Source organism: Metschnikowia bicuspidata, assembly GCF_001664035.1.
Source record: "Metschnikowia bicuspidata var. bicuspidata NRRL YB-4993 chromosome Unknown METBIscaffold_4, whole genome shotgun sequence".
Classification (NCBI taxonomy): Eukaryota; Fungi; Ascomycota; class Pichiomycetes; order Serinales; family Metschnikowiaceae; genus Metschnikowia; species Metschnikowia bicuspidata.
Window position 1 is genome coordinate 985,237 of NW_017387734.1, and position 20,958 is coordinate 1,006,194.

Here is a 20,958-nt window from a genome sequence, read left to right on the forward strand (position 1 = left end):
AGATATGACCTTGTTGGTCACTGCCTGGAAAACAACGAAACTGGCTTTCTACTTTCAAAGGTCCTGGTTAGAACTGGAAACGTGACGGGTGAACATCTGGAACTGTCTGTTTTGGAACAGTCATTGCTGAGACAGTCAGTGCTGGGCACGCAGACAGACCTGGTTCGGATTAATTAGGGTTCAATGAGCTGTTTGGGTCTTTGCGTTTTCGCCTTGGAGGCTTTGCTTGCAGAGACAAGCCCCTGGCAAGACACCTCGCTGCCTGGATTACTCAACAGTAGTTGCATGTTGTATGAGGTTCGTTAAATGCTATGAATATGTATGTAGTTTTTTATGCATGGGTTATTTTTTTTAATGCTCCAGTCAGACACTCGTCTGTTCTGTATGTGTGTATTGCTTCCCTCAGGGTTGTTCATGGGGCCTATCCAAGAGGTCCACGGTGGATATCAGTTTCTCGTGAGAGTTAAACTCTGTGTTCCCACTCTCGTTTGCATTTAGACCGATGTCCAAGCCAACAGTCTCTCGAGATATATCATGTTGTAGACGGCACTCTTCGTAGAGATAACCTCCCAACTCAAAGCTCCAGGGGATGTACTCGTTGATCCAACAACCGACTATCCACCATGACTTGAAACTGCTGGAACCCGACATACTCATTTCTCTGATGAAATTGGTGAGCAAGTTCGACAAAAGAAGAGAGAAGAGCCACGGGTTGACGCTGGGGAATAACGCTGGAAGATCAAAGAGGAAGGAGGCATACTTCTCCAACACAAGCCCTTCTGTGTGTGTCTCGCTGAGTAGCTGACCAACCAGGGTATCCAAAATTCTGATGATGGCCTGGGAGGATTTCAACCCACAAGGAATCTCTCTCAAAACTGTCTCTTGGAAGTCCAACTTCGACCAGTCTTGAAGCATGGCGTTCCTTTCGCTGGGGCTGGAAAGCACCATAGACGCCCTGGAGCCTGTTTCGATGCACCGCAAGAGCCTACTGACAAGCTTGATGAATTGCTGAGCAAGCCGGAGCTTCATGGTCTTCAAGCCTTGCGAAACGCGGTCTCCCAAGGCCTGGGAGAGCTTGGTCACGAAATTGACGCCGATGTCTTTGAGGATCCCCACAATGTCCTTGTTGGCGGGCTTCAAATGCAAACGACTCATCATCTTGAGCATTGCTCTGTACAAGCTCAAGTCACAATCTTTGACCCATTCGATGGCGTGGTCGGTGTTCAAGAGCTTGAAGATAGGACCCATCAACATCGCCGGCAGAGGCACCATCGAGCGAAACAAGTCGTCTTTTCTCATGTAGCGCACCAGGTCGAACATCGAGGCGCACTGTATCTTGACCAAGGCGTGCAACGTATCCGCGATGTCCACGTCGTGCTCGGAGTCCTTTGGGAAGTAGGAGTGGATGCGGGGAATCGGGACACTGTTCTCCCCGTGCTCGTCCAAAAAGGCCTGCTCGATCATGCCGTAGAGCCCGGGATATACTTGAAGTCGCTGATGAGAAAGTGCTCTTGCACATTGGCCAAGCTGGCGGGCGTGGCGAACATCTGGCTCGGCACGGTCGGGCTCTCCACCTGGGACGGGGTGTGGAAGGCCGACTGCGGGGAGTCCATTGCGCCGGAGGAGTACGACGACAAGGGCGAGCCCACCTGCGAGCTGTCGCCCCGCAACTTCACCCCGCAGTAGTGGTACTTGGACTTCCCTCTCATGCCCAAGCGGCGCGAAGTCAAGTTGGGAAACGACACGCGCACGAGCCGGCCGAAGGCCGCGGGCATGAGCGGCCGCACGGTGTACTCGCCACACATCTGTACGTAGCGGGCATAGATGCGGTTTCTCGGCACCACGGCAGCGGGCGAGGCCTCGCACGACGCGTTGAGCCATGCCAACGCGAACACCTGGTGGTGCCGGTCCTGCTTGACATCCTTGGCGTTGCAGAGCAGGCCGAAGACCGGGTCGTCCTTCAACGCGGCCAGATCGCAGTCCATGCGCTTGACCTTCAGCGCGCTGTCGCCGAGGTTGAAGGCGCCGATGGAGCTGGCCAAGCCCAACAAGTGGCGCTCGGTCTCGTGCTGGGACTCGGGGCGGTGCTTCTTGCGCGGCTGGCTGTCGGCCTCGGGCAAGGCCGCCGGGGCCAACACGGGGTGTCTGCAGCTGGCTGCTGCTCTGCTGACCTCAGGCATCTCTTGTAGAAGAGGCTCTGCTCTCTGGACATGGTGGAAGCCGTGGAATCGTGCAGCCGTGTCCATGGCCAGCAGTGGCCGGGCGCTCGAGGCGCTGGCGGCTTGGACCGCCTGCTGCACGGGCAAGTCATCGGCGGGGTTTTGGTACTGGCTGGCGAACAGGATGAAGCGGCGAGACGACGCGCCGGGGGCCCGGGGCCCAAGGCCCGCGGCACCTCTGGAAAAGTGCGGGGACGGCTGGAGCGCCCCGAGCGGCTCGTACTGCAATTTGCGCTGGGCGAAATGGTGGCTGCTGTGGCCGGCGGCGTCTGGGGGCACTTTGCGGGCCGTTGCCTGTGCAGGGGTGTTGGAAAGAAGGCCGATGGCGAGGCCGTCTGCGGGGCCGTCGACCGAGAACACGCCGGAGGGGCCGGGCGCAGGGAGCCCGGGGCCGAGCCGAAGCGGCGTGCCGGAGCCTGTTTGGTGGTTCATCTGGAGGTCCCTTTGGTTCATCTGGAGGTCCGTTTGGTGAGTTATCTGGTGCTGCTTTTGGTGAGTTATCTGATGCTCCGTTTGGTGATTCATCTGGTGATTCATCTGACGGTTCATGCCATGGCCCGGTTGGTGCTCCGGTTGGTGCCCCCCCTGCTGGTCCATGGCGCCCATGGCAAAGCCCATGCTGGCATAGGCAGAGTCCGCCGCCAGGACGGCCGGTGGCAGCGGGTGGTGCGGAAACACATGCGACGACGAGGGTAGTGGGAGCCCGTCGGGGCCGCCCGGAGCCATGTGCTGGCCATATGCAAAAGAGCCGGGCTGGATCTCGTCGGGCATGCACATCTGCGGCAGCGCCGGAAACAGGTCCATCCCCAGCTCCACCAGGGCCGGGAACCCGGGCGGGTACTCGGGACTGGGGGCCTGGTGCAGAGAAGACGCCGAGCCGGGCAGGCCTGCCGGGAGGTTCAATGAGTTGTGGAGGGTATTCATTGGCAAATCATACGAGGACGAGTTGTGGTTGGCTGTTGGAGAATGCAAGAGGAACAATAGGAGGCGGGCAGGAGGCGGTTGGGAGAAGAGGAAAGTGGTGGTGAAATTTCCATCGGGCACAACTCCACCGAATCAGATCGGGACTGTGTGAGAAGCTAAGCGAGAACGAGAAGCAAAAAAAAAAAAAAAAAAAAAGCCGTTGTGCCCGATCTGACTTTTAGGGCTGCCCTCCAAAAGCCCTCTGGGGAGGCCGCGAGCCATGCCGTCTGCCGCAAGGTTGGAAGGGGGCCCCAAAAAGGCCGGCCCGGGCAGCCATGCGCATGCGTGCTCCGGGGCCAGGAGCGGGTCCCAAAGTCATGTAAATCCTACGGTTTGCCAGCGCCCGCATGCGGCAGTTTCGTGGGCCGAATTTATCTCGTTGCCCGCAAGGCTCCGGAGATTACGGGTGGGCGGGCTCGCTGCGTGAACACTGCGGCTGCAACGGTAGGTGCGACTCCACCGCCGTTGCTCCTTTGGAGACATGTCTATAGATACGAGGGGAGGGGCACGCCCGGTATGGGCAAAAGTACGGCAGACAAAAGGCAGACAAAAGGCAGGCAAATGGCAGGCAAATGGCAGAAATATGGCACAAATATGGCAGAAATGTCAGGATTATGGCAAAAGCACGGCAGGCGCTGACATGCCACTACACAATGGGGATGGGTGGGACAACGCCGGTTTTTGCTGGAGTTCCCAAATTAGCTCGCGGCATTCTGCCACGGAGCCCAGGAAGCCACAGGCAGGCCCTGCTGAAAATCTCACCGCAGCGTATAGGCCGTCCAGCCCCGGGAGTGTGTACAGGCCGCCGCTTGTTTCAAGTGCCGGCACCAGGGCCGGGCACGTCGCCGTCTGCTTGTCCGGCCCGGCTACATTGGGCCAGCGGCACTGGCAGGCCACTGCTACGAAAGTTGAGATGGTGCACGTTTTCAACAAAAGGGGCCATGGCCATAATGTGTGCATTTTGCTCCCTCTGCCAGCAGGATCTCATCGCTGCGTCACTGCACCATTTCAAATCCTCGCATCCGATTCGAGCGCACCCATCGGCCCACCATCCACAGCGAGTGTGGGAGCCGTGCATGTATTAGAGTTTGGGGCTCCCGACTTCATATGGGATCACGCTGCGGTTCGTCGGATATAGGGGCCGGGCTCTTATCTTCATCTTCTTTTTTTTTGTTTTTTGGCCGTATACGGCCTGCCACGTGAACCTCTTCGACATTTCTCACTGCTCTTGGCCGGTGCCTCACCGCACAGATCAGGCCTAATATCGCACGGGCCATCTACCCCATCGCACGCATCGCGAAAAATTCCATCCAAAAAAATCAGTACGATTGTCAGACCAAGAACTTCTCCAAAATGGCCGTGTTGAACTCAAACCCCGAAATCGTCTTGCGTAAGCGCAAGGACGCCGACAGAAAGCGTGTTGAAAAACAAGATGCCGCCAGAGTACGCATGGAAAAGAAAGGCCGCAAGGTCGCCGTGCCCGGGGAGAAGTTCCTCAGAGCCGAGGTCCTAGCCTCCAGAGCCACGGCCAACAAGATCGAGGGCAAGAGATTGGAGAATATCTTGAAGCACGAGCAAGCCAAGGCCGCCATTTCCGCCCAGAAAGAGACCCCTGCCAAGTTGGCCTTCATCATCAGAACCGAGAAACAGAACAAGGCTGTGAGCATCCCCACCAAAGCCCTCAATGTCTTCAAGGTCTTGCGTTTGGACGAACCCAACATGGGGGTCTTTGTGAAGTTGACGCCTACTATCGAGCCTGTGTTGAAGCTCATCTCCCCGTTCATTGTGGTGGGCACTCCGTCCTTGGCCTCTGTGCGTCATCTATTTCAAAAGAGAGCCTGCATTCCTTCTTCCGAAGACGACCAGTCCCCCTCCAAGTTGGACAACAATCAGGCTGTCGAAGACAAGTTTGGCGATGACTTGGGGTTCATCTGTATCGAGGACCTCATCCATGAAATCACATCGTTGGGAGACAACTTCAAGGCCGTGACCCTGTGGTTGGCTCCTTTCAGTTTGACTGCCCCAGTCAATGGATGGAGTCCTTTGGCCAAGTTGGCCAAGATGAGATACCAGGAGGAGAACAAGAAAGCGACTACATTGGCCGGCCACGCGAAATTGGAGGAGATCGACATTGACAAATTCATCGAGGAGCAAAATTGAGGCGACTTGTTCGCACCCCATCTGATTGGGAAACGCCTCTTAAATCTTGTAGTATTAGATTTTATATATATATATCGGGATAGGAATACAACGCATTTGAAGTTTCGCCGCCCACTGGTTTCACGTCTTCGCTTTACTCATCTGAACCCACATAGCAGACCCTCAGCATCTTGGAAAATATACAGGGGCTTGTTGAAAATTCGTCAAATGCCTAAACCGAAATAAATTGTAAACATCCCGTGTTTATTAAAACAGACGGATAGTCACTTGTAAAGGAGCTCACAAGTTTTAATAAGTGCTTTTTTGCCCGAGGTTTTATTCACAAATTCAGGCAATACCAATAACTGCATCCAATGCGAAGGGTAGATTAGAAGTAGTCGGGGTCCGATATATTTCTATCTCCTCTGTAGCCTTTTCTCTTCCTTGCTTGATTAGTTTCATTTGGGGAAAGGGAAAAGACAATCAAGTCGTTCTACAAAAGCCATCAACCAGCTCCCAGGATGTACTCACTTTCTCTTAATTGTTTGATTTATTTGTCATTTTTGGTGAACACATCACGGAAACGCAAATTATATTTCAAAAAAAAAACATTTTTTTCTCGAAGAAATTTCATATTATAGGGTGTCACTGGAGGGATATAAAACCTCACCTTTTTTTTTTGGTAGATTCATCTGATTAAAGGGGCAAAACTATATAACGAATATATATAAAAAACCTTTAAACAGCTCCCAGCTACGTACCAAGTGTCTTAGCTCGGCCCGTCCCCTTCCGTTAGTCACGGCCTGGACAGTCCTCATGGCACGTACCTGTTTACGTATTGAATATTACGTCATCGACTTCAGCACTAACGAAATACTATAAAGACCCATAGTAGATCGCAACATTGGCTCAGGTGAGAAGGCACAAACACCAATTCACGAAATCTTCCAAAGAGGTTGTGCCCTCAGAAAAACTTCTGCCCATAACCAATGTCACCACTTGAATAAAATAAACTAAATGTCATCGTCCCATAGGTCATATTTTCCTGAGGGCCCGTGACAATAATTCATTTGGCAGGTACCTGGTGCCGAAACTCGGGCCACTTCCGTTAATCATGGCTTGAAGGGCCCCGTCAGCAGGCATTTGTTTCTGTCCAAGTATTTCATGGTTCCAGAGACCTTTCGAGAACAAAATGTTTTAAAAAATACTACATTAGACTTTTCAAGCTAGAAAAGATCTAATTAGGCACAAATTAAATATTATAATTATTAAAGATCATGACATTTCAGGGTTTTGGTTGCGGCCATATCATGCAGGAAGCACTGTTTCCCGTCCGATCAACGTTAGTTAAGCTGCATAGGGCCACAGTGAGTAGTGTAGTGGGAGATCATAAGCGAAATTGTGGTGCTGCAATCTTTTTTTGTGTAATGGGGGCACCCTCTCTCCAAGATAAATTTGTTCGTCAGTGGAATTTTGTATTCGTATTTAAAAGTTACACCTTGCCAGATATCCAACTCAGGACCCATGCTAACTTTTTCACAAGATTACACTGTCCGATGACGCGACCATCGAGACGCGTCATAACAGTTCCCAGTCTGTTCATTTTGATACATCAAACGTGTCGAATACGATAATCAAATGCCAGAGACTATTATTGTTAAAGAATACTCAAACTCATTTGAACACATATCAAGATTTATGAGCTTTTCTCATTTCCTTTTCGTTGCGCGTCTCCGTTCTCTGTAGGAATTCACATTATCGCGAGATCGCCAACATATCAACCCCCCAATGACGTTTACTGTTTACAATCAGCTCAGTCACTCGAATGACTATGTATATAAGCTCATTCAGCTTCCGAGTGAGCTTGTTGAATACATGAAAAATGAGCCCGACAAACCGCTTCAATTTAAAGCTCCTACAAACGTGAAAACCCAGCTCGCTATTTGCACAGATACCACCACTTATAATGTAAGGCAGATGAACCATTCCAACACCCAGCTACTCATGAATGACATGGCTATTAATAAAGCTGGGCACACATTGGCCCATACCTCCATGGCCAATCCAGCGATGCAGTTGTTGGGGATTGGTCTGGCCTCATATATTTATGAATTATCTGAAGTTGCCGGGTATATCCAGACTGGAGATCTTCCCGTGTACGAGGGTATCAGTTCAGATTTGCTGCAAGCCACCAAAAGTGTAGCCGATGTTCGTGACGACTCAACTGTTGCCCCCAAGTCGTTTCTTTCGGAATGGCACGCGCTTGGTGGGAGCACCGTTGATGGGAAAGCTGTGGTTTTGTCATCAAAACTCATTACTGAGGTACTTCACACCATCATCTCACTAATGATTGCAGAAGACATTGAGTCTTTCAAGATCGAGAAAATGGCTGTAGTGGTGGCCGAACAAAACAAACTATTCACTAGAGATATAGTTGACACGGTAGCTTCCAAATTCAGCACCACGAAAGAAGACGTGTATTCTTTGGACACCGAGCGTGTTGCCAAGTGGTTTGGGATTGAGACGCTTCGAAACCAGAAAACTGCGTTCACGGAAAAAGAGTTGCTACTTGCGTGGAAGGCTAGCTTACCGCCATTCTACAATGCATCGCTAGATGTCAAACTACTTTATGGACATTTCTGTCGCCCCAGCACGGACCAAATCCGATACCTTCGTCTGGAGTCTTTGAGCGGAAACTTGCATACTCGTATTAAAGAAATGTTTCAGATGGTGAAGGAGTGGGAATACGACGAATTTTTGCCGTTCGTTCTAAGCTTCGTGCCGGCCAGCAAAAAGGCCGACTCGATTATCTTAAAATATGCCAGAAAAAAGAGAGTGGGGAGAAAAGTGTTTGTTTGTCCCAGATGATACTATTAGAAGAAAACGCAAACAAATAAAATTGCTTCTGTTCCAACTTGCTTCATAAAAGTCCCATAATTTTATACTTCATGAATCTGAAGTGCACAGTGTCTTGTCCCCAATAATGAGATTTCTCGCGTGGCTATAGACCGAAGCCGGGATCTGAGACCGCTCTCAACTCAACCCCGAACAGAAAAGCACACAATCTCTTTTTACACCATGGAGAGTTCCTTTGTCATCTCCTTAATCGTATGTTCGCCATTCTGAGAGATTCCCCTGTCATTTTCTTGCTAACCATGATTCCTAGTCTGGAGCTTGTGCAGGCACGTCTACCGACCTAGCATTTTTTCCTATTGATACTTTGAAGACTCGTCTCCAGGCTAAAGGGGGCTTCTTTATTAACGGCGGCTGGTCGGGTATATACAAGGGGCTCGGATCTGCCCTTGTGGCACTGGCTCCCTCTGCTTCCTTATTTTTCATCACATACGATGGGCTTAAAGAAGCAACAAAAGACAAGCTCCCGACAACGGCGAGTCACATGGTGAGTGCATCTGGAGGAGAGTTTGCGGCGTGTCTAGTAAGAGTCCCAGCTGAAATTGTGAAGCAACGGACGCAGGCAGGTATAGTCGGAGTGGGAAACCAAGCCTCTTCTTGGGCAAACTTCTTGTACTTACTTCAAAATAAGTCGGGTGAAGGCGTTTTGCGTGGGCTTTACCGAGGTTGGAATTCCACCATTATGCGGGAGATCCCATTTACAGTGATCCAGTTTCCCTTATACGAGAAACTCAAGAAGTTGTGGTCCGCGTACGACAATGCAGAACTTTCTTTGTTGAAAGGTGCGATTTGCGGATCCATAGCTGGAGGCGTTGCTGCTGCCACAACCACACCGCTCGATGTGATCAAGACCAGAATCATGCTCAATAAGGAGAGGGTGTCTGTGACTTTTTTGGTCAAGCAAATGTTATCTGAGGAGGGCCCACGGGTCTTCTTAAACGGTATTGGACCACGAACTTGTTGGATTAGTGCAGGCGGGGCTATCTTTTTGGGGTGCTACGAGTTGGTCAATACAAATTTGAGAAAAGCCCCCAGTGAGGGGGCTTTGGGTTGATTCGGCATGTTCCGTGGGGATAATCAACAATACCTCTCGCAGGCATGTGAGTCCTGATATGCGCTCGAATACAAGATGATATACAAGTGGGTCCCTAATAGAACTTCTCAAAGCATAGACTGTGAATTCTCAGCCGTTTCACTTCGGAAAGCACAATCGGAGACAAATCACTGGTCTCTGAACTCTGGCTGGGCTCGCATAGTACATAGAATAAAAACTTACAGCGTAATAAAAGTTCCTAAATACTGCAGCTCCTACAATTTAAACATGTCAATCGACCATTCGGAAAAAGATAAGATTAGACCATGACTGAAATTGGAAGCCATTTGAACATCATACTTTGGTTTCCTTTGCTTATTGTACCCTGTGTTCGCCAGCTTGCTTTCATGAAAACCCCGCTTTTGATGAGGAACCAAAACTTGAGGGGACGATAGTTGCGTCGAGGCACTGCACCCGACGATATCTAAGTCGATAGGAAACCACCCATTTCATGATATATTGCTTCGGAATGATTTGGTCTTGCATTTTACGACACCATGTGAACACAAACGTTAAGCACGAGGAAAGTAGAATCGGCAAAATTTATTGGGAAGTTTTCGGACAATTTCGCAAACTGCCGAACATCTTTCTCTGCTTTAATGGATTCGCTTAGTCAGAGCCAATTGGCAATGCGGGTATACATCCCGAAGCAGCGCCTGGGCCGAGTGGCCGTGCCGGCGCACAGATGACATAAACTGAGCCAGACACGACCGCGATGTGAAATATAGACAGGTCTAGGCGACTCCAATCTCAACTTCTCCCCACAAGCTCTTTATACTCACTAAGATCATGTTTTCTGCAATCACAAAAAGAGGCTTGGCCAGACACATGGCCCGGTCCGCTCTGTATCTACGTCCATGTACAAGAGGATTGGCCACGGTTTCTGTTGCTCCTCCCGAAGGACTGTCCATATCCTTGAAGTCCGCCACTAGAGATGACTCTAAGTTCGGCAAAAGACCGATCTACTTAGACGTCCAGGCCACAACGCAAACAGACCCACGTGTCTTGGATAAAATGTTACAGTTTTATACTGGGCTCTACGGAAACCCACACTCGTCCACCCATTCGTATGGATGGGAGACAGAGAAAGAGGTGGAGTTGGCCCGTGCGCACATTGCTGACGTAATCAAGGCCGACCCTAAGGAAATCATCTTGACCTCAGGTGCCACCGAATCAAACAACATGGCCATCAAGGGAGTGCCTCGCTTCTATAAAAAGACAAAAAAACACATCATCACCACCCAGACGGAACATAAGTGTGTGTTGGACTCCGCCAGGCACATGCAGGACGAGGGCTTCGAGGTCACTTACTTGCCCGTCAACTCTGAAGGGTTGATTAGCTTGGACGATTTGCAGAACGCCATAAGAAAAGATACCGTGTTGGTATCGGTGATGGCAGTCAACAATGAGATCGGAGTCATTCAGCCGCTCAAGGAAATCGGCGCCATCTGCAGGAAAAACAAGATCTTCTTTCACACGGATGCCGCCCAGGCATACGGCAAGGTGCCCCTTGATGTCAATGAAATGAACATCGACTTAATGTCGATCAGCTCGCATAAGGTGTACGGGCCAAAGGGCATTGGTGCATGCTTTGTGAGAAGAAGACCAAGAGTCAGATTGGACCCCATCATCACCGGTGGTGGCCAAGAGAGAGGTTTGAGATCAGGCACATTGGCCCCACCTTTGGTGGCCGGATTTGGTGAGGCTGCCAGACTCATGAAAACTGAGGCGACCTACGACCAAGCGCATATCAAAAGACTCTCGGAGAAATTGAAGAAAGGTTTATTGGCAATTCCCGAAACGCAGTTCAACGGTGTGTTGTCTGATGATTCAAAGCAATACGCAGGCTGCGTAAACATCTCGTTTGCTTACATTGAGGGAGAATCCTTGTTGATGGCATTGAAGGACATTGCCTTGTCCTCCGGCTCAGCGTGCACATCTGCTTCTTTGGAGCCTTCGTACGTATTGCACGCGTTGGGCGCTGACGATGCCTTGGCCCACTCGTCTATTCGTTTCGGAATTGGCAGGTTCACTACAGAGGCTGAAATTGATTACGTGATCCGCGCTATACAAGAGCGTGTGGATTTCTTGAGGAAGATGTCTCCATTGTGGGAGATGGTGCAGGAAGGAATCGATTTGGATAGCATTGAGTGGAGTGGTCACTAGAACATCCATGAAGCGGTTAGCTTTGTTATGTTCATCCTAATCCCCGCACACTTTTGCGAGTTAGGCTTATGTATGATGATATTTGTCGTTATTTATTGTTCATTGCGCGGCCCAAGCACCTGCAACTCAGAAGAGTTCGAATGGTGAAATGTGCACCATAAGTACGGGAAGAGGTTTAGGTTTCTTTCATTCTTGGTGCAATTGATTTTTTCGGCTTCTTCGTTCATTGTTGTTTTTGTTGTAATTCTCCATAAATGACCTCTGAAGAGTGAAAGCTACCATCCGTACCCCGGCCTTTAATTAGTTCAAACCGGTCATCCGGCTCGCAGTGAGAGAAGCCCCGGACGCGCGCCCGCTGTGCCGACCGGCCCGGTTCCGGGAATGCCTTTTTTTCCACTGATCGCTATATAGTCAGACCATCGGTTCTGGTCCCTGGCTCGCCCCTCAACCAATACTACAAAGTCACACCAATATGTCCACAGTCACAAAAAAAAATCACTCTCCTTCCAGGTGACCACGTCGGTAGTGAAGTTGTGCAAGAAGCCGTCAAGGTGCTCAAGGCCATTGAGAAGCACACTCCACACCAAAAGATAAAGTTTGACTTCGAAACCCACTTGATCGGAGGTGCGGCCATCGACGCCACAGGCGAGCCATTGCCCGACAAATCCTTGGATGCAGCCAAGAACTCCCACGCGGTTTTGTTGGGTGCCGTGGGAGGTCCTAAATGGGGTACTGGCGCCGTCAGACCCGAACAAGGCTTGTTGAAGATCAGAAAAGAGTTGGGGCTTTACGCTAACTTGCGTCCCTGCAACTTTGTCTCAGACAAGCTCTTGGAATTGTCTCCTTTGAAGAGTGAGGTGGTGAAGGGCACTAACTTCACAGTTGTGCGTGAGTTGGTAGGCGGCATCTACTTTGGGGAGAGACAAGAGCAAGATGAAAGCACAAACAAAGACGAGGCCTGGGACACGGAAAAGTACTCTGTGGCTGAAGTCACCCGTATCACCAGAATGGCTGCCTTCATGGCTTTGCAGCACAATCCTCCTTTGCCTATCTGGTCTTTGGACAAGGCTAACGTGTTGGCCTCCTCTCGTTTGTGGAGAAGAACCGTGGACAAGGTCATGAGCGAGGAGTTCCCACAATTGACTATTCAGCACCAGCTAATTGACTCGGCGGCCATGATCTTGGTCCAGAACCCTACCAAGTTGAACGGTATCGTCATTACCTCCAACATGTTCGGTGACATTATTTCCGATGAAGCCTCGGTGATTCCTGGCTCGTTGGGTCTCTTGCCTTCGGCATCCTTGGCTTCTTTGCCTGACACAAACTCCGCGTTTGGTTTGTACGAACCATGCCACGGTTCTGCCCCAGACTTGCCTGGTAACAAGGTGAACCCGGTGGCCACCATCTTGTCTGCTGCCATGATGTTGAGATTGTCATTGGACTGTGTCAAGGAGGCCGAGGCTTTGGAAAAGGCTGTTGGAGATGTCATTGACTCTGGCATTAGAACTGCCGATTTGAGAGGGCAGAGCTCGACCCAGGAGGTTGGGGACGCCATTGTCCAGGCAGTCATTAAGACCTTGAACTTATAAACTTGTCTGCTATAGACAATGTTGATCTTTGCTACATGTTCTGAAACGAGTCTCTTTTTACAGCTAATAACAAAAAAAAGTTCTATTACACTCAAACTTCCCCTATAAAGATGTCTGATAAGTAGACAATAGAATCATAGCTATCCATATGTTCCATACCTTCCCACGTTAACGTTTGGGAGTTGACGACCAGTTTGAGACTCTGCTTTGCTTTTGATGGGCTTGTTAGCTCGTTCATGAGCGTTTTCTCGCTGGATGATGAGGTCAGTAGGTATGACTCTTGGTCTTGTTCAATGCTCTTATTCCAAAGATCAAGTGCGTTTGCAAGCTCGGAAGACGGTAAGTCTTCTTCGTCGGAAACGATGGCATTACTTTGCATCTGCAAGTTGTGGTCAATTTTTTGGGTTGTCAAATTATGCCTTGTCTCCATGCTGGTCTCTTTTGTTGCAAAAGGCTTACCCCGCGGATATCTTGCATGGCATTCACTGGTGATTTGTACATTTGATCCTGGAGGGCTAACAGCCGGTTCTGGTATACGCAAGCTGAAGTTTCTTTCGAGCTCTTCGCTAAAAACTTTCACGAAATCCGAACTGCTGTTTTGAAGGTTCTGATCAAGGTCATATATCAGCAGTGGCCGATCAACGACACTCTCGTTTGACTTGTTGTCTGGAGAATATGAAACAAATTCGAACGTCGAGAAAGTGTCGTCAAGAACGTCGAACTGTTGCGAATTGGGCTTCATAATCATCAACAGTGCCGTCGAGTTGGACATAGTTCCCGAGGACAACCTTCGGCCTTTTACCTCATGCTTCATCGCTTTGAGTTCGGCCTGTAGATTTGAATAGGAATCGCGAGCCAAGGAAGTCCAGTTTTCTTCTTCAGCATTGTTCAATATTGACAACGGGAGCTCTTCGTAAATCCTATACTTAGAAAACATGGCGGAAGAAATTCCAGGGGCATTTAAGTTTTCCAACGCATTTGCTGCAAATTGTGATGCAAAATCCGTTTCTTGAATTGACTTCGAGGACTTTTCAACTTTAATGCCGGTTTTCAGTGTCCGTTTTTCTCTCGTACTATCATTTTTTTGTTGGTGCATGTGTTCCACGGGGGATTTGGATATGTTAAGGACAGAAGTTGTACTCTTATCCTGTGGCTTAATATGCGTCAGTGGCCCCTTTTGAGATCCTGATTCTTTCTCGCGTTGACCAGCTCCAAGTGGGTAACAAAACATGTCCATTTTTAAGCTGTCTCGTTGGTCATTTGTTCGCTGTTCAGCAGTGGAAGTGGGTGCCTCTAGTACCTGAGCCTCTCTCATGTCGTGAGATGCTTGATCTTCTGGTTTACGTTTAGGCTGGAAATTGACTTGATTCGAGAGAAATGTTGCCAAGGAGTTGGACTCTGTGAATTCATGCATGTCCAATACATTCGTTGTTTTCTTTGGCGCGTATCTCACTGACCCCATATTAGCCCCCAGTCTTTGAAAAGTGCCAGACTGAAGTGACCCGTCTTCAGGTATTCTCTCAAGCTCGTTCACTACCCGATCCTCGCGTTTTGAAGCTTCATCTTCTAACGCACTGTAGACTGATGACAGCATAGTATCACCGGACAAAACTCTCGATTTCATTGCAGCAACGTTTTCCAGCTTTGGACTTTTCATGTTCAGCAAATAACATGGCTCATCTTTCTTCGTAATAATCGACGAAACCGTGGATGCTTCTCTTAACAGAGGATCAGGCTTGTATAACTTCTTGAAAGCTGGCTTTTTTCCTCTCGGAATACCTGTTTCGGGAATATTGGTCAAGCCTTCGAAAAAGTGTTCTTTCTTTGTCTTTCCTCTCTGAGGTTTTGCTGTCTTTTTTTTCAACTTTTCAAAAATCCGCAGAAAGAAAATGTTCTTTCCAACGACATGTTCCTGCAAATCACTTTCTAGTTTCAGCAGAACAGGTGTCGGGATACTTGCAACTTTTTCCTTCTTTTCGTTTATTATTGTCAGACTTCGGAGATTTGAAGACTTTGGCATTATCGATTGATGGGTTAATGTCTTCAAAAGGAGATCAATTTTGTATGAATTCTGCTCAATGAGGAGATTCTTGAGCGAGCTGGAATGGAATAAAGTATTCATACAGAGAGAGAAGGCTTCTCTTAAAGAATTGTTAATATTATCTGTTGAAACAATATCACTTATCCTGAGAGTGTTCTCTCGGTTATACCCTGTGATCAGGATAGTGTGATCGTTTAAATAAGACAAAGTCAAAACGATGAAGACCTCAGAGTAGTTTTGAAGGGTTTCCAAGGCCCCTTCTTTATCCATATTTAGCAATATCACAATTGGAGATTTTGAGAGCTCGTGATGATAGCTTTGAATATCATGAGCACAGTAAAACCTAGTTAGGTCAAGGTCCTCAAATTTGAACAAATGAAATGGGGAAGACTTATGCAAAATCTGAGCTTTGCAAATCTGGCTTATTATGTCGTTGCATTCAGTCGCTGATTCATTTATATTTTTCATTGAGTAGCTAAGTGCAACAACTCCGGTCACACCAGTTCTCAGATTGAACTTATTGTCACCGTACGTTGTAAATGTCAAATTCTGACCTATTTCACTTTTGTAAGACTTAACAATAAGTTGCTTCACGTCACACCAGTATCTGACTTTAAGTTCGGGAAAGTTAGCAAGCGCAGGTAATGGCTTCTGATTGACTAAAGAATTCATTAGCACATCCGGTAGCACTAGATTTACTTTCCCGTTGGTTGAATCAATGACATCAATGAATAACAAATGATCTGAAAATATGATAAGTATCACATTGTCGGTTTCGATATGTGATTCAGGTAGTACACTCTTGAGCTCGTGTATAGCAAGAACTTTTCTGCTCATCCAGCCGTATTGCAATTCTCCAGGCCATTCTGTTGCTAGTTCAGTGAGAATTTTTCCGGATGGCGTGAAGATTCTCGAGCTACGAGAATCTTTAAAACTACCATCCTCTCCACAGCCTAAAGAATCGATTGTTTCAATGATTACTTTGTACTGTCTGTCGATGACATCAAGATTTTTCACCGTAGAGCTTGAGCTGGACTTTGTGTCTGAAACAACAAGTTCATAAAGTCTCTTTATGATCAACTTTAGTTTCAGGAGTTCGAAGAGCGATCCCACAATAATATTTTCCACTCTTTTAGGTGTGTAGCAATGTCGGTTTATCTCCTTATTATCAAAGACATAGGAGCGATTGTGTCTTAAGAATATCTCAAACCGGGCATGAAAGCACGAGATGTTAGCTTGGTGTCTTGCAAAAGCCTTATAAAAAAATGGAAGTATAGATGCAATGACCTTGAAAACTTCTGGATATCCAAATTCTGTCGCGATCTTCAAAGAATTATTGAGGATACAATTTATTCTTGTGACTTCATCTATTGTCGGTGGAAATACGGTATTGACTTTCACAGCACCGTTGGTAGTATTGGAAACGTCAGTAAGCACGTGGATTCGAAGAGGAATAATGAAGTCTTGGAGAAGGGTCACCAACTCCATTGTAAAGTTCGATTGCACTGTAAAGAGTTCTTTGATTACATTACTCACCTCACTTGATTCTTGAATTGAAGAGTAGACATAGGTCAGAGGAGGAACGTAAGAGTATTCCATAGCTTGTGGGGAGTATTCGAGTAATGGATCAAACAACTGCTCCATTTGGGTTCCAAGTAGAATTACAATGCTATTGTTTTCATTGGTAGCCTTTGGGTCAGAGAAGCCATTGTCATACATCACATCTATGGTGATAGCGGACATTGACAGTTCTTGTAAAAGGTCAAGAGAAAGAATTTTTTTACCAACCTCGGTTGGTGGTTTGTCACTGAGACGCATTAAGCTGGCCAAGGAGCCAGCATTTGTTTCATCCCAGCTCTCTTTCATTTCTATTGAATCTTTGCTGTTCCAAAGCTTGTTGAAATTCTTCAAGTTTGTGATAGCTAGAGCCTTTCTAACGTTGGAATTGCGGTGTTCGGTAGTGAGATTTTGACAAGCAGGCCAGAATCTTGAACTCGAATCCAAAATCATATTTTCGTAAATATTACAACCAAATTTTGTCACCGAGACGGCGCACATTTTGTTGGTCGTTTCATTCTTATACAACATCGTTATGACATTACCGAAGAGGACCGGATCATATCCGGAAAAAAATGCCGCCTGTGGTAGCGTTGAATTCCAAAAAGCTAGAGACTTTGGCTCTGTTGATTCTGTGGTAACGTCAAATTGACCCGACAAAGGACGTAGTTTAATGTGGCCATTACTTTCTTGGATCTTGCTGAAATGCTCCTTGTCGTGTTCGCCCGATACGTATCGCGTATATATGTTCATAGCTCGACGAAGTATATGTTCAGAAAGCTGTGTTTCGATTGGCAGTGCAACTCTCTATGGTTCTACAAGGCTTGTTTTGTCACTCTTAACACTGAAGCACGCAAGCACACTCTGCAAATCAACCTCATTACGCGACCACAGATTCATTAAAATTGGCTCCGCATTGGGATAGAATGAAAACAATGATCGCTATCGCAAAATCAAGAAAAAGAATACAGAACATTAGGCTTAGATAGGGTCCAAGGCCATACCTCAAGTTTGTAGCATGTAGTAACTTATATCCTGTGAGAAAGATATCAGTCAGATTTACTCCGTAATTTGAATCGCTCAGACCTTTTCCCACTACTTCTTCTAGTCTCAAAAGCTCCTGTGTATCCAATACCTCTCTAACACAACCCATTATATCCCGCTACTTCAAAAAGACATATATCAAGGGAATCATCAACATCAGTAAAAGATTGACATCAATTGTGAGATTCAAATTGCTACAATCTCGACTAAGATCTGAGGCTCACTAAAAACGATTACTCGAGCAGCATTCTATGCTTTTCTCTTATTTACTATATTTCTAATCGGTTTATCTCACGAGTATCCGGCAATAACCGGACTTAAAACATTACAGCCTTCGGGTCCCTCGGAACTCCATCTGCGCCGATGCCATGCTCAGATAGTTTGCATTGAAAGTATTTGAGTCTAGCCTCGTCAAAGGTTATGTTTTCTTGGGACATCATTCGGCGAATTTCACCCTTGGCAGCATCATCAAGCGTGCGCGTATCATTGTTTACGATGTTTTTGTTAAGGTCAAACTGATTACTGCTGAGCCCATTCTCCATGTCATCCTGGAACCCAAATTCCGGGCCGTGAGGAAGCCTTTGCCAACGCTGTCGGTTTCTGTAAGCCTCAAACATCCCTATGATTCGATTCCTCAAATGAAATGCCAATAAGCATCCCACTATTACCACTGCTATGAGTATATGGTGAAGCTTAAACATCCGGGGCGAGTATATTGTCTTTTTAAGTGAAACACGGAGGGCAACGACTCTTGGAATCTAAGAGTCGCTATGGTCACATGACTAGCATTATACAGGAGCCACCTGCGGTTGCAGTTAGAAATAATATACGAAGTGAACAGTGGACTCACTTTCGGAACTAGGGCGAATTGAAAGTCACATATATCAGAGATTAGAGATATATTATTTTCTAACTTCCAACATTGTATCCCTGTTACGCGCATCTAATTCATCTAATCACCTCTGCCGGAAAGCTGTGAGCCAACCTCAAACAGAGCTTAGCGAAACCACAATGTAGCCTTCAAGACGCTACATACTACATCACCAATGTGAACAGTAACATAAATGCGACTGACGAACACTTCTACTTCATCTATCTCCAATGACTCCCCCATGTTTTCTCTCAGCTTCTCGAAACATGATGTCAGATTACCTCCATTTTAACGCGAAATATTGTGCATAAATCTTTATCAAACTAACTGTAAAGCACCGTTTAACAGCCTCTCATCCCAGTATTCCTACGCGTATAGAGTAAGTTTAATGTTTTTGTTGATTCAAAGAGACGGACTTACACAAAATTTCTTACCTCTTCACTTTTTTCATTGCTGTGACCTCTACAACTGCTCTGGGGCGTCCTGAATATCTTCGTCAATGGCAATATCATCCGCAGCTTCTTCAGCCGGGTATTGTTGAGGAATTTCAGTTGGCTGCTGCTCAACAGGCTCTACCGAATACTGATCATTCAGTTCAGCTTGTCTAGGGGCTTCGAAAGACTCAACTCTCCGGGCGTACGAGATCTTCAAGTCCCTGCCACCATAGTTGTATCCATTCAAGTTACTGATGGCAACTTCTGCGAAATCCTGCAGTTCAAACTCCACAACCGCAGTCCCGTTCGGTCTACCCCGATCGTTGTATTGAATTTCGGCCCTGTTGACGCGACCAATGGTTTCAAACAACTCGTGCAAGTCTGCTTCGGTAGTGATGTAAGGTAAATTGTCAGCGTAGATAACATTCGAAGGCACACCATCACCGATGACACCTTCAGTGAATTCGGTGTTTTTGAATTCTGGTTTTCTTCTCTCGCTAGGATCCTTAGAGAGACGGACCTCAAGTCTTCTGCCCTCAAGCATCTCACCATCATGTCTCTCAATAGCAACCTGAGCATCCTCTGGAGTCTCGAAAATAACCGTTCCGAAACCTCTGGATCTTCCCCACTTGTTTTCAGCAACATCAGCTCTGACAAGACCACCAACAGGGCGCATCATATCTTTCAAAGTCTTCCATCCCGTGCTAAATGGCAAGTTGCCCACGAAAATCTCACATCCAGGCTTAGGAGGCTCGGTACTAAGTCTCTCGCTCCTTTCTCTGGGTGGACGCTCGTCTCTTCTGTCACTTCTTCTGTCCTCCCTTCTGCTCTCTCTTCTTCTATCTTCTCTCCTCTCATCTCTTCTTCTATCTTCTGGAGGAGGGTAGTCCTGTCTGACAAAAATCTCACGTCCATCAAGCTCGCTCCTGTCAAATCTGGCAATAGCGTCTTGTACGTCTTGCTTTGTCTCGAACTCCACGGTCGCCATACCACGAGATTTTCCTCTCACGCTGATCACTTCAGCACGGACAATCGGGAATTTGCGGCCAAACATCTCCTCTATATCTCTAGTAGTTGTACGAAATGGAATGTTTCCCACGAAAATAGAGTTGTCGTAGTTGCGGTCCATGTCTCTTCTGTCATCACGCTCGCGAGAATCATCACGGTCACGGTATCCGCCGCGGTCCCTGCGGTCTCTACGGTCTCTCCTAGAGGATCCACCTCTTCTGTCATCTCTGTCTCTTCTTCCTCCACCTCTCCGGTCGTCTCTTCTATCTCTGTCGTCTCTCCTATCATCTCTTCTGTCTCTGTCGAATCTGACCTCTTCTCTTCTGTCACCTCTTCCGCTACCTCTCCTTTCTCCTCTGTCGCTTCGAGAGTCTCCACGAGGAGCCTCGTAGTCTCTTCTTGCAGAAGGCGAGCGCTCCCTGGTGGGTGATCTGGAACGATCCTAGAAAATATTAGCAAAACGAGCTTTGATAAAGATACAGATTTGTAAGAATAAAACTTCCATGATAAAGCCACTGCAGCGTTCACGAAATATGAGTACTTTCTGAATAAAGCCTAACGACTAATTCGTGTCAAGACAAGGTAGAAGGCTCTCCTTATGCCATGAAATTTATCAAGAGTGACAAGTTTGCGCCGTCCTAACCTCCCATGGGAATAAGATAGCAGACCCTAGCTTATATCCATTAGATTCAAACCAAACAATATGTCCACCATTCACTTTGCACACCCGCTTCTGAGAAAAATACCCTGCCTGCGAGCACATCACAAGATTGGCGTGCTTGACAACAAAGTCCCAATCGTTTCCTCACAAATTCTCCAGATTTCCGCTTATTCGTAGCTGCCCATTGCAGTAACTTATTCTATCCTTGTCGTCTAACATACTCTTGAATAATCGTCAATGTCTATACCGTCCATTACGAA

At 47.5% G+C, this 20,958-nt stretch overlaps 10 protein-coding genes across 10 annotated transcripts; 6 read left to right on the plus strand and 4 right to left on the minus strand.

Annotated features, from left to right (window-relative positions):
* Positions 1-252: 252 nt before the first annotated feature.
* RFX1 (Rfx1p) lies at positions 253-3,172 on the minus strand. The gene is made up of 2 exons (XM_018859230.1): positions 1,677-3,172; positions 253-1,656 (listed from the first exon to the last, which is right to left on the minus strand). The coding sequence occupies exons 1-2, from the start codon at positions 3,141-3,143 to the stop codon at positions 403-405; spliced, it is 2,721 nt and encodes a 906-aa protein (XP_018711026.1). The 5' UTR covers positions 3,144-3,172; the 3' UTR covers positions 253-402.
* A 231-nt stretch (positions 3,173-3,403) lies between these two features.
* On the plus strand, positions 3,404-4,428 carry METBIDRAFT_199876 (uncharacterized protein). The gene has a single exon (XM_018854919.1). The coding sequence runs from the start codon at positions 3,664-3,666 to the stop codon at positions 4,318-4,320; it is 657 nt and encodes a 218-aa protein (XP_018711027.1). The 5' UTR covers positions 3,404-3,663; the 3' UTR covers positions 4,321-4,428.
* Positions 4,429-4,535: 107 nt separating this feature from the next.
* On the plus strand, positions 4,536-5,342 carry RPL7 (Rpl7p; the record flags this gene model as incomplete). Its single annotated transcript, XM_018857600.1, has 1 exon — positions 4,536-5,342. One exon carries the CDS (start codon positions 4,536-4,538, stop codon positions 5,340-5,342), a length of 807 nt encoding a protein of 268 aa, XP_018711028.1.
* Positions 5,343-7,109: 1,767 nt separating this feature from the next.
* On the plus strand, positions 7,110-8,189 carry DCC1 (Dcc1p; the record flags this gene model as incomplete). The annotated part of the gene is made up of 1 exon (XM_018857768.1): positions 7,110-8,189. One exon carries the CDS (start codon positions 7,110-7,112, stop codon positions 8,187-8,189), a length of 1,080 nt encoding a protein of 359 aa, XP_018711029.1.
* A 210-nt stretch (positions 8,190-8,399) lies between these two features.
* Positions 8,400-9,288, plus strand: METBIDRAFT_12498 (uncharacterized protein; the record flags this gene model as incomplete). The annotated part of the gene is made up of 2 exons (XM_018854233.1): positions 8,400-8,429; positions 8,488-9,288. 2 exons carry the CDS (start codon positions 8,400-8,402, stop codon positions 9,286-9,288), a joined length of 831 nt encoding a protein of 276 aa, XP_018711030.1.
* An 806-nt stretch (positions 9,289-10,094) lies between these two features.
* SPL1 (Spl1p) lies at positions 10,095-11,959 on the plus strand. Its single transcript, XM_018856061.1, has one exon. It carries the CDS (start codon positions 10,156-10,158, stop codon positions 11,491-11,493), a length of 1,338 nt encoding a protein of 445 aa, XP_018711031.1. The 5' UTR covers positions 10,095-10,155; the 3' UTR covers positions 11,494-11,959.
* Positions 11,960-11,981: 22 nt separating this feature from the next.
* LEU2 (3-isopropylmalate dehydrogenase) lies at positions 11,982-13,082 on the plus strand (the record flags this gene model as incomplete). Its single annotated transcript, XM_018857658.1, has 1 exon — positions 11,982-13,082. A coding segment is annotated over one exon (1,101 nt), but the record flags the coding sequence as incomplete, so codon positions are not given.
* METBIDRAFT_32505 (uncharacterized protein) lies at positions 13,048-17,627 on the minus strand. The gene has a single exon (XM_018856062.1). It carries the CDS (start codon positions 17,431-17,433, stop codon positions 13,174-13,176), a length of 4,260 nt encoding a protein of 1,419 aa, XP_018711033.1. The 5' UTR covers positions 17,434-17,627; the 3' UTR covers positions 13,048-13,173.
* Positions 17,628-17,684: 57 nt separating this feature from the next.
* On the minus strand, positions 17,685-18,460 carry METBIDRAFT_32506 (uncharacterized protein). Its single transcript, XM_018856063.1, has one exon. The coding sequence runs from the start codon at positions 18,339-18,341 to the stop codon at positions 18,042-18,044; it is 300 nt and encodes a 99-aa protein (XP_018711034.1). The 5' UTR covers positions 18,342-18,460; the 3' UTR covers positions 17,685-18,041.
* A 425-nt stretch (positions 18,461-18,885) lies between these two features.
* GBP2 (single-stranded telomeric DNA-binding/mRNA-binding protein) lies at positions 18,886-20,952 on the minus strand (the record flags this gene model as incomplete). Its single annotated transcript, XM_018859231.1, has 2 exons — positions 18,886-20,479; positions 20,920-20,952. 2 exons carry the CDS (start codon positions 20,950-20,952, stop codon positions 19,058-19,060), a joined length of 1,455 nt encoding a protein of 484 aa, XP_018711035.1. The 3' UTR covers positions 18,886-19,057.
* Positions 20,953-20,958: the final 6 nt, after the last annotated feature.

Bases quoted from the DNA above. Each gene is read 5' to 3' on its own strand.
- RFX1 (XM_018859230.1), bottom strand. From the start codon at position 3,143: ATGAATACCCTCCACAACTCATTGAACCTCCCGGCAGGCCTGCCCGGC.
- METBIDRAFT_199876 (XM_018854919.1), top strand. From the start codon at position 3,664: ATGTCTATAGATACGAGGGGAGGGGCACGCCCGGTATGGGCAAAAGTA.
- SPL1 (XM_018856061.1), top strand. From the start codon at position 10,156: ATGGCCCGGTCCGCTCTGTATCTACGTCCATGTACAAGAGGATTGGCC.
- METBIDRAFT_32505 (XM_018856062.1), bottom strand. From the start codon at position 17,433: ATGAACATATATACGCGATACGTATCGGGCGAACACGACAAGGAGCAT.
- METBIDRAFT_32506 (XM_018856063.1), bottom strand. From the start codon at position 18,341: ATGTTTGAGGCTTACAGAAACCGACAGCGTTGGCAAAGGCTTCCTCAC.